This window comes from Leucoraja erinacea, chromosome 12 (genome assembly GCF_028641065.1).
Source record: "Leucoraja erinacea ecotype New England chromosome 12, Leri_hhj_1, whole genome shotgun sequence".
NCBI classification, from domain to species: domain Eukaryota; kingdom Metazoa; phylum Chordata; class Chondrichthyes; order Rajiformes; family Rajidae; genus Leucoraja; species Leucoraja erinaceus.
This window is the reverse complement of record NC_073388.1, coordinates 15,763,552-15,775,788: the sequence shown is the minus strand read 5'-3', so window position 1 is coordinate 15,775,788 and position 12,237 is coordinate 15,763,552. Positions and strand designations below refer to the sequence as shown.

The following is a 12,237-nucleotide window of genomic DNA, read 5'->3' as shown; positions in this document are numbered from 1 at the left end:
AAGGATTAGCTCCTTTGTTCTGCTAAATATGTCAACAAGCATATGTACTCTTACATGGGGGTTGGGTGTTCATTAAAGTTTTGAATTGGTGGGTTTTCTTGGATCCACATGAATGCTACATTTCTGGCAATTCCAATTTTGTTTCGTTAAAGTTTAGAAGAATATCCACTTACAATCAGACTGTCAAGCAAGTCTTTAATCATTTTAAACATTGATTACTTATTGCGTCCGTTATGATAACATTGACTTTTTTTTTAATCTCTTGTACTTCTCTAGGATACAATGCCACAGTGCTGGCCTATGGACAGACTGGCTCTGGAAAGACCTATTCAATGGGTGGCACATACACGTCTGTACAGGAGGGAGATCCCGGTGTTGGTGTCATTCCGAGAGTAATAAACGCACCCTTTAATAAGATCGAAGATAATTCTGAAAATGACTTTACATTAAAGATCTCCTATCTGGAGGTGAGGGAAGGCTGAGATTGTGGATTCGTTAAGACAATTTCTGAACATTTTCCTTGTAGCACATAATTCAAAGTTTTGTTGCCTCTCTTCGTCCCTCGACTACCTCTTAAATTCTCACTGCTTACATTTTCGATGGTACTTTCTTGTCATGTGTACACAAGTGAATTTTTTTTACATTCGGTCACAATCCTCCTATGCATTAGGCACAATCGTATAAGAGTAAGATAGTAGGCCACCGTGCGTCAGTACATTGGTCATAGAAACATGGAAAATAGATGCAGGAGTAGGCCATTCAACCCTTTGAGCCAGCACCACCATTCAATATGATCATGGCTGATCATCCAAAATCAGAACCCCATTCCCACATTTCCCCCCATATCCCTTGATTCCGTTAGCCCCAAGAATTATATCTAACTCTCTCTTGAAAACATCCAGTGAATTGGCCTCCACTGCCTTCTGTGGCAGAGAATTCCACAGATACACAACTCTCTGGGTGAAAATGCTTTTCCTTATCGCAGCCTTAAATGGCCTACCCCTTATTCTTAAATTGTGACCCCTGGTTCTGGACTCTCCTAAGATGGGCTCCATTTTTCCTGCATCTAGCTTGTGCAATCCCTTAAGGATTTTATATGTTTCTATGAGATCAACTCTCATCCTTCTAAATTCCAGTGAATACGGTATATACCCAGTCGTTCCATTTTTTCATCATATGACATTCCTGCCATCCCGGGAATTAACCTGCTGAACCTATGCTGCATTCCCTCAATAGCAAGAATGTCCTTCCTCAAATTAGGAGACCAAAACTGCACACAATACTCCAGGTGTGGTCTCACCAGGGCCGTGTACAACTGTGGAAGGACTTCTGCTCCTATACTCAAATCCTCTTATGAAGGCCAACGTGCCTTCATAATATGAGCTTTCTTCACTGCCTGCTGCACCTGCATGTTTACTTTCAGTGACTGATGTACAAGGACACCGGGTCTCGTTGCACCTCCCCTTTTCCTAATCTGACACTATTCAGGTAATAATCTGCCGTCTTGTTCTTGCCACCAAAGGGATAACCTAATTTATCCACTTTGTACTGCATCTGCTATGCATCTACCCACTCGCCCTGCAGCCTCAGCATCCTCCTCAAAGCTCGCACTGCCACCCAGTTTTGTGTCATCCGCAAAATTGGAGATGTTACATTTAATTCTCTCGTCTAAGTCGTTGTTATATATTGTAAATAACTGGGGTCCCAGCACTGAGCCTTGTGGCACCCCACGTCACTACCTGACATTCTGAAAATCCTCTTTGCTTCCTGTCTGCCAGCCAGTTCTCTATCCATGTCAATACCCAACCCCCAATACCATGTGCTCTGATTTTGCATGCACTTGTGTGGCACCTTGCCAAAGGCTTTTTGAAAGTCCAGATACACTACATCCAATGGCTCTCCCTTATCCATTCTACATGTTACATTCTCAAAAACATTCCAGAAGATTAGTCGAGTATTATTTGTAGCGGCAGATTTTTCAGATCTTTCATGAAATTAACTCCCTAGCCACTAATTGGACGAGAGGGGATAAGGGGAATATCTTCAGTACGCATGCAAGCTGCCTCAGAGACTTTCAGAGCTTCTACTTTCATAAAGCTTCAGCACACAGTCTTTTAATGAATATTTTCTTTATTGTAGATATAAAACAGTAAGATACATCCAAGGTTTTCCGACTTGTTCCAGCAATCTTCTTCGAACTCCAGCGCATTGCTTCAGATACTAGAAAACTCCTCGTGTCTTCTTCTTCACATGAGGCTTGACATGCTTGACCTGCTTGACATGGTCGAAGGATAAACCTTCTCCCTCCTGTCCAAAACAAATCCTCAACTAAACTACCATGCAAGCAGTTAAGCTGCATAAACACGCCCCAAGACACGTCATAAAATCCCACCCACATTATAACGGGCTGGCTAAAATTTAAAGGAACATGCCATCCACAATGACATGCAAAATAGGCCAAATGGCCACTACATACCGGCCCCTAATTGTTCCGAATACATAATGAGGCAATTACCAAATAACATCAAAAAAGTGGCCATTAAGGCTTAACATACATCAAAATCAAAATATCAGGGAATAAAACGCTGTGGCTCCCTCGTCAGGAAATCAAACCGCGATCTCCCGCGTGCTAGGCGTGGATACTAACCACTATACTAATGAGGAAAAAATAGCATGCACTATATATCTGCAATCACAATTCTTTCTTGACTCTTCCATCTTCGCTTTTGCCTTCTAGAAGCAAGCACAACTTAGTTATTGGTCTTATTAAAACATTGTTTTTTGTTTTCAGTCGCACTATACGTACCAAACCCTGAACATCAGGCATGATTTCCAGTATTCTACCCATTAACCAAGAACCTCTAGATGCTGTAGAGTCAGCCACCAACACAATGTCGCCTGGAACAAAGTTCCTTTTAATCCTTAGCCATCGTTGTCGTTCTTGGATTAAAGGCAAATACTCTTGTAACCATCTCCTCCAAAAAAGATTTGCCATATATTGTACTTGCTTCCATCTACGTCTCATATACAAATCTTCTTTTACAAAAAGCCCAGGTGGAAGTGTTGGAATGGTTTTCAGCAGAAGAATATGATTTGGTGTGAGTACTTCCAGGTCATTAGGATAAATCCATGCTGACTTTAACCGATCCTGTCGCTGCTTTCAGATGTGCTGCTAGTACATCTTTAATAATCGACTCGAGCATCTTCCCCACTACCGATGTCGGGCTAACTGGTCTATAATTTCCCGTTTTCTCTCCTTTCTTAAAAAGTGGGGTTACATTAGCTATCCTCCAGTCCACAGGAACTGATCCAGAGTCTATAGAACATTTAATATATATCATAAATAGCTAGGGTCCCAGCACTGAGTCTTGCAGCACCCCACTAGTCACTGCCTGCCATTCTGAAAAGGGCCTGTTAATTCCTACTCTTAGCCATATTTTAGATGCCATCCTGTACCTTGCATTATAGAAGCTTCCTAACTTGAATAAATTGCAACGGGTGGTGTATTTTTCCAATCGATCATGAGTGATGTGGCAACAGACACTATGCATCTGTACTTCTGTAGCATTAAACCAAGTTTTGTGGGGCTGTGATGTAGCCTTCCTTCCCAAACAATTTGAATGAAAAATGGGCAAAGATAATAAGTTGCTTGTAGGAAATTATCACTCTGAAAACTGCCTTTCTACTGGTTACGTTGCCTGTGGAAACTTGTGTAATTTAGTATTGAAGATACCTTTGTTTTGTTTTTTTCGGGGGGGGTCAAATTGATATATTTTCAGGGCTTGATGTTGAAATTACATTTATCATAGTCGTAATTACATTTATCATTGTCGTAAAGATTTATAATGAGGAGATTTTGGACTTATTGGATACTTCTCGGGACAAATCACAGATCCACATTAGAGAAGATCCCAAAGATGGAATAAAGGTATGCATGACATTTCCTTCCTTACAATTGCCAGAATGTGTCTTCTGTATATTGAAGATGTGATTTGACATTCTACATAGCTAATCTGTTAGTCTGATACCGCATTTTGAACTGGTGCCATCTGGTTAAAATGGACAAGAGCCTACATTCTGCAGAGGCACTTAATTTTATATATAAATGCTCTAAAGGACAATTATATTCTGGAGAGTAATCTGCAGATCTGGTTTTTAGTCGCGTTTGTTTGGGCACGTTAATGTTTCCTGTTTTCAACTTCCCTTGATTTTTTTTTTTTTGAACACCCTTTAAAATTCCTTTCTTGTACAACTTTTTTTAATTTAATACTCTCAGATTGTGGGACTAATAGAAAGGACTGTAAACACTGCCATGGATATGGTGGGATGCCTGGAGCAAGGGAATTCTACAAGAACAGTTGCTGCAACAGCTATGAACTCCCAGTCATCCCGATCGCATGCCATCTTCACCATTGCTGTTGAGCAGAGAAAGAAAAGTGATGGGTAAATATTGTTGGTTTAAGTAATACATTTCCTAACTGGTAAATGTGCAAGTGTTGTATTATGCCTGCTTCAAGGTACTAACTGTCTGTTCACTTTTTCACAGAAACCATTATATCCGTTCAAAATTCCATCTGGTAGATCTGGCAGGGTCAGAACGGCAAAAAAAAAACCAAAGCAGAAGGTGACCGCCTGAAAGAAGGTAATTTTATTCTGAAAAATTATTGATCGATTGGCCAGGTGGGCTGAGGAATGGTTGATGGAATTATATAGAGAGAAATGTGAGGTGTTGCATTTTGGGAAGTCCAACATGGGCAGGGCCTACACGGTGTATGGTAGGGCTCTGTGGAGCATTGTAGAGCAGAAGGATCTAGGAGTGCAGGTGCATGGTTCCTTGAAGGTCGAGTCGCAGGTAAATAAGGTGGTCAAAAAAGCTTATGATACATTGGCCTTTATCAGTGAGAGTATTGAGTATAGAAGTTGGGAGGTCAGGTTGCAGTTGTATAAGATGTTGGTGAGACTGCATTTAGAGTATTGTGTTCAGTTCTGGGCACCATGCTATAGGAAAGATGTCAAAAGGGTACAGAGAAGATATACGAGGATTAGAGGGTCTGAGCTATAGGCAGAGGTTGAGTAGGGCTGGGACACTATTCCATGGAGTAGGCGTGATCTTATAGAGGTGTATGAGATCATGAGGGGAATAGATCAGGGAGATGCACAGATTCTCTTGCCCAGAATAGGTGAATTGAGGACCAGAGGACATAGGTTTAAGGTGATGGGGGTAAGATTTAATAGGAATCTGAGGAATAACATTTTCGCACAAACGATGGTGGGTGAATGGAACAAGCTGTTTAAGAAGGAACTGCAGATGTTGGAAAATCGAAGGTATACAAAAATGCTGGAAAAACTCAGCGGGAACAAGCTGTCAGAGGAGGTAGTTGAGGCTGGGACTATCCTACCATTTAAGAAACCGTTAGACAGGTACATGGATAGGGCAGGTTTGGAGGGACATGGTCCATACACAGGCAGGTGGGACTAGTGTAGCTGGGTCATGTTGGCTGATGTGGCCAAGTTGAGCAGAAGGGCCAAGTTAAACAGCAAAGTGGGGGATGATCTTATCGGGCTACTTTTACCTCCTTTTTGTTCCATTCGTTAAAGCTTCTATGCCTAACCAGTCTTGGCAAAATGACGATGAGCTGTCACATTAAACTGCACGAGGTTCTCCCTCAGTGCTGTTGAGCCGGGGAACTCTAGATTTTGTAGTGAAATCTCCAGATGACGAGGTCTCGATCTCAGGATTGATAGATCACCGAGCTCAACCATTCTCATTGACATTTGTTGCCGAGGAACAGAAGCTCCCTATGGGGTTGCAGGTTTTGTGTTGTGTATTCTGTGGATGTTCTAATATCATCTTGTTACAGGGATTAATATCAACCGTGGATTGTTGTGCCTTGGCAATGTCATCAGTGCACTAGGGGATGAGAATAATCGCACCGGTTTTGTACCATATCGTGACTCAAAGCTAACACGATTGCTTCAAGGTGAGATTCTGATTTTAGATTGGATTAGATTCAACTTTATTGTCATTGCACAAATACAAGTACAGGTATAACAAAATGCAGTTTAGCATCTAATCATAGTGCAAAGTAGTAAAATGCTGATTAAAACAATATATACAAATGAGGATATATTGATCTATGTACATAGGCATATACATATACACAGATAAAAGATTGACATGTGCTATATTCTGGTGAATAGAGCTTAACTGTAAATTATATAAACTATAAATAATACTGATGAGAAGGGGGGGGGAGGGGAGGCCGGCGCCGGGCCTGTGAGTTCAGCAGGGTAATGGTGTTTTGGAAGTAGCTGTTCCTTAGCCTGCTGGTGAGAGACCTGAGGCTCCTGTACCGCCTCCCTGATGGGAGGAGGGTAAACAGTCCATGGTTGGGGTGTGAGGGGTCCTTAATGATTTTGCCAGTCCGTCTCAGACACTGTGTGCGGTGAAGGGCAGTCATGGCTTAGTTTTATTGTTGGTTTGTGTCTATTCCAAATGAATATTTCTATTCGCGCTCCTTGATCTTTCGATTTCAAATATAGGACGGAAGGGATTGCACTTGCTCCTCCTTGTGATTGATTTTTCTTTTTTGATTACCATGCGGTGGTTGGTGTGTATTTATTTCCCAGTTTTCTTTTTCCCAAATGCTTTTTCTTGTGCAGGTTGATGATAGTGGTAAAGTACCATGGCTAGGTAATCAATTCTCACTTACAAGTCTGCTTTTTGTTAACATGGGATCATACACACAATACACCCATGATAAACCTTTTTTTTTTTTCTCTTAATCCTCTCCCATAAACTGTCGGTCCTATTTGTGTTTGTACAAGCTTAATTTGGACGGAGACTTTTGTGGTCAATAGTCAATATGAAGATCATTGTTTTCATTAGTTGCAACATTTGGAAGGTCACTTTTGTTGCAAACAATGTTACTAAAATTAGACCTATCTGGACCCAGAGTGGTTCAATGGTTGCAGCAAAGAATTGTAATAGAGAACATGGGATTTGATGTCCTTCTGTTTTGTTTTTTAGTGTTTTCTCAGATGTGTGTTTTACTGTAAAGTAGAAATTCTTGCCCGTTCCAGCTGAAATTTTCACCAGAGGTCGTCGGACTTATCTTGTCCTTTCAGACTCACTTGGTGGAAACAGCCATACATTGATGATAGCTTGCGTCAGTCCTGCTGATTCAAATCTGGAGGAGACTCTAAATACACTCCGTTATGCTGACAGAGCAAGGAAGATAAAGAATAAGCCTGTGGTTAACTTTGATCCCCAGGCGGCTGAACTGCAACGCCTTAAACAACAGGTAGAATTCATTATATGGCTATATCCACTGGTGCGGATAATGTTTACTGTTGATATTGTTTAATATCCATCCTTCCAACAAAGAGGCAGTTTCTCTTGCAGAGCACCAAATGCTAGTCAATATAAAGATTTTTAATGCTGAGGTAATAATACAATTGCAAACTGAACCACAAAGATAAAATCATAACATTTTAAACCAACTTTCAAGTGAACGATACAAAAATTGTATCGTGAATGGTTTTGGGATAAGCAGAATTTTCATATTTCCTTGCAACCGATGGTTCCATTTGGCAGTTCAGTCTATGCCGGTTCTTGGGTCGATACCATTTCCCCCATTTAATCTTTTTGTTCACTCGTATGCCCTTCACACTCCTACCATCTGTCTACACTGGGTGTGATTAACAGTAGTGAATTAAACTAGCAACCAGCATGCCTTTGGAATGTGGGAAGAAACTGGAACACCCCAGGGGAAACCCATACAGTTTTGGAGAACATATAAACTGCACGGGTGCAATATTAGGTCGGAATCAAACTTGGGTTGGTGGAGCAGTAAGGCAACTGCACTGCCAGTGGTGCCTCTGGGCTGCGAAAGTTATTGGGTAATGACGACAATTTGTTTTCGTAGTTAATTGCTTTTATGAGTTGCAATTTCTGGCTTTGCATAATCTTGACTGTCATAGTGCATTCTGCAGAGAAGATAATCCATCTAAACAGATTTGACTAGGCTTTAGTTCTTTTGGCATCTATTAAATGAAACATTCTTGTGTGTGATTATAGTTTTATTTCAGGTTATGTTTTGAATGTGGCATTTACATGTAAAGATGGGGGGGCCTAATACTTACTGTGCTTGGTTTAGGTGCAGGAACTTCAAGTGCTGTTGCTTCAAGCACATGGTGGAACAGTTCAGATGAGCATTGGGTAAGCCAAGTATATGGAACCTGTATACCAAATAGGTTCACTAATTTAAATGGTAATTTCTACTTGGTCTGCTCACTGGTTTTTGTTTTTGGCTCTTCAAGAATCAAATTTTTAATTGTCATGCATGGCAACAATGGAACAATAAAATTCTTACTTGCAGCGGCATAACAGGCCAGTTACACGTAGATAATTCCATCTTCTATCAATTAACACCACAAAATATATCACTGGCACATGGGTTGAATAGAGATGCTGTGGTTTCCAAATCTGAGGAAGGACATTATTGCCGTAGAGGGAGTGCAGAGAAGGTTCACCAGACTGATTCCTGGGATGTCAGGACTGTCTTATGAAGAAAGACTGGATAGACTTGGTTTATACTCTCTAGAATTTAGGAGATTGAGAGGGGATCTTATAGAAACTTACAAAATTCTTAAGGGGTTGGACAGGCTAGATGCAGGAAGATTGTTCCCGATGTTGGGGAAGTCCAGGACAGGGGGTCGCAGCTTAAGGATAAGGGGGAAATCCTTTAAAACCGAGATGAGGAGAACTTTTTTCACACAGAGAGTGGTGAATCTCTGGAACTCTCTGCCACAGAGGGTAGTTGAGGCCAGTTCATTGGCTATATTTAAGAGGGAGTTAGATGTGGCCCTTGTGGCCAAGGGGATCAGAGGGTATGGAGAGAAGGCAGGTACGGGATACTGAGTTGGATGATCAGCCATGATCATATTAAATGGCGGTGCAGGCTCGAAGGGCCGAATGGCCTACTCCTGCACCTAATTTCTATGTTTCTATGTTTAACGTTGGGTTTTCTTCTTTATATTTATTGAAAACCAAGTAAAGCGCAATTCAATATGCAAATTGGAATTTGGAACAAAAATGCAATTCCAAATATGCTGAAGAGTGAATGCATAAATGTACACCAGTTGCATTTCATTTTTTCCAGAAATAAGCAATGTTTTTAAATACATGGGTTGAGATTTGTAATCCTGAGACTTACATTTTATGAGGTTGTATTAATTTGAGCTACAAGTGGCCTAACAGATTGGCCTGATAGATATATATCTCTTGGCCTAAATTTGGAGAGGTGTGAGTTTGTTTAAAATGGGTAGCATTGTACTAAACAGAATTAATATCATTGGGGCTCTTTTTCATAATAAGAAATTCAATATTCTCAATTACAATGGTTTGCAATAGAAAAAGGACAATTGAATGAATATGCTTAATATTCTTTTTCGACACAATGCTGGAGTAACTCAGCAGGTCAGGCATCATCTTGGGAGAAAATGGATGGGTGCCTTTTTGGGTCCTGATCCAAAATGTCGTTTATCAATTTTCTCCAGAGATGCTGCCTGACCTGCTGAGTTACTCCAGCATCTTGCCTTTCTTTGGTACAAACCAGCATTTGCAATTCCTTTTTACATGTTGAATATTCATTATTTTTCTGTTAACAGTGCTATTTTGTAAAGAATGCGAAAGGATACGACGTACAGTAGCTATTAGAAATCGTGATCCTCCACTATTCACTCTTGTGCAGCTAATCTGTGTAATTAAAGTTTTTGATAGTAGTACATTGTACGAGGGATATTGGGGTCTGTGTGTGTGATCGTAACTCAGGCTCCTTTCTGTTTCACTGGAAAGAATTGTTTTGACAACTGCTGGCAAATTAATTTTCTTCAGAATATGTGATACTTTGTAAATAATAACACAAAAAACAAATCTGTTTAGTCATTTGTGACAGTTAACGGCTCCTGTTGGATTTGTCTGTGGCTGTTACTTATTATGGAAATTAATAAGAAATATTTATTTAATTAGAGTGGGTGAATCTGAAAATCGACCATCTGTTATGGAAGCAGCAAGGATACAAAGGGAGGAGGTAGAAAATTTGAGCAAAGAGCTTCGTGAAGCTGTTGGCCAGACAACACACATGTGTGAAAGGGTTATAGTGGTAAGACAGCATTTCTCAATATGAATATTTTGCAAATGTGTGATTCTTCCCATTTACCATGATAACACCACACCCTTCTCCCAACTGACATAGTGGCGTGATGTACGGACATTATGGAGTGTAGCTTTCTTGTCCTTAAAGTAATTTCTCCAAGCATATGTTTCTTTTTTTAGTGTTATTTGTAGGTGTAATTAACACATCAGATTCCCTTTTGTATAATTACTCTTTTAGCTGTAACTGACACCCCTCGTATTTTCCATTTACACGTTGTAATAATTCTCACCACCTACACTTGTCCCTTGTGAGAGAAAGTGATACAATTGAAATGGGAGGTTTGTGTGGATTTATTTACTGTTAAGAATAGGAGAGGTGGGTAACTAAACATTTAAGTTGTCTTAAGTGCATATTTGTGATTAGTAACTGAACTTTTGTCACTTTGTTCAGGTGGAGCAGGTGAATGAAAAGCTGATGGACAGGCTGAGTGAACTTTCGAAGCATGCGGCGTACGTATCTGTATAATTCAGTGGAATCTTTCAATATTTAAAATCTTGAGTCACCAATTCAAAGGCCAATATATATATTGTCAGGATTGTGGTGAGAATTTAGTCTTTGGTTAATAATAACTGTCCCTCTGATGAACAGGCTTGCTACCCTTCCTCTTGAAAGTTTTGCGGTCTGATACTTTTGTTCCTATTTTTAATAGCTGTTGGTAATCTGCACATTCATCATAAACTCCTGACCACAATGTACCCACCTTCAAATATTATCCTCTATTATGACTGCCACGTGTAGTGCTTTGCCTCCTGAAGTGTCACGTCTGTTTATTACTTTCTCTTTTCCCAGTCTTATTTTCGAGCTCCACTCAGCCATGGCTATGCATAATTTCTGTGTGCCCTTACTGACGGTTTCAGTTGCATCTCCCTCAATCGTTAAAGTTCATGCTTTACAGATGGGTGTCATATTAGAGCATAAACAAACAATGTGGAATTTTTAGATGGCAAAGAAACATTGCAGGAAAATCATAGAACTGGTATGTGCATCTCCAATCCCAGTTCAGCAGGTTTGTTCTGAGTAAACCGAAGAAAAGCCATATCTTTGCTTATTTCTTTGACAGGTGCAAGTTGGACTTGGACCAACTAATTACAACTTCGCCCAGTGAAGAAACAAAAGAGCAAATTGATGCCCTACGCAGTCTGCAGCAAATGATTACTGATCTGGAGGTGAGTTATGAGACGTAAACAATAATAGATTGAAATAATCGCTAGTGCCACGATCTGCTCGATGAAGCTTAAATGATACGGGTTTCTTAATGTAATATCAATGCTTCTAAACTTAAGCCATTTCTTTAGCCCCAAGTAACCCAATGAGTTACTAGCTTAAGAAATGGAAGCACGAATGGGCCATTTGCATCCTTTGGGTCATTTGGACATCTCTCTTGCATTCCTTAAATGGAAGCATTGACAGCTAACATTGGCTGGTGGTTTATTTTGGCTAATTAAAGAGCTATCTTTTTGACAATTTGTGGACTTGCATGAAACTTTGAAGTCTGGGCATTGGGATACTAGTTTAAGCACAACTTTAGGCATTGTGTTCCGCCACATTACAATGTTTGCCTTTGGAGGGAGGGAGAGGGCTTCTCTGGGTGTCAAGTTGCCTATATTGGACGCAGGGCATTATAAGCCTGGGGATTCTTGGGAAGGAAAAGGGAATATTCTTGTGAGAATAGAAATGTGCTTATCTTTCAAGAATATTCAGCTGCTTTTGTTTTCAAGTCGGCTCCAACTACAGAATTGCTCCTGTGGTTTCTCTGCTGTAGAGATCAATTGGTCATCCTGCTCTTTTAATCATTTGGTGGTGACTACCATTTTTACATGTTCCAGATTGTCTCCTCTTCTTGAGCAGTAACCCAACCTGACCTTGAGGGCACCTTAAAGATTCACGGAATTATAAATATCAACAAAATGATGTCTCAAAATGATGCCTCATCTGCCTCTATTCAGAATTCTGCACTATGTGCCAGAGTTACGTAGAAAATAGGTCCAGGAGTAGGCCATTCGGCCCTTCGAGCCAG

At 40.4% G+C, this 12,237-nt stretch overlaps 1 protein-coding gene across 1 annotated transcript in view; it reads left to right on the top strand.

Moving 5' to 3' along the window:
- Positions 1-12,237, top strand: part of LOC129702094 (chromosome-associated kinesin KIF4-like) — a 51,756-nt gene that overhangs the window by 11,586 nt on the left and 27,933 nt on the right. Inside the window, 11 exon segments of the mRNA XM_055643642.1 lie at positions 277-467; positions 3,839-3,928; positions 4,277-4,443; positions 4,547-4,604; positions 4,606-4,642; positions 5,862-5,981; positions 7,129-7,304; positions 8,160-8,221; positions 10,034-10,166; positions 10,611-10,669; positions 11,281-11,386. Of these exon segments, the coding sequence (XP_055499617.1) occupies positions 277-467; positions 3,839-3,928; positions 4,277-4,443; positions 4,547-4,604; positions 4,606-4,642; positions 5,862-5,981; positions 7,129-7,304; positions 8,160-8,221; positions 10,034-10,166; positions 10,611-10,669; positions 11,281-11,386 (1,199 nt within the window).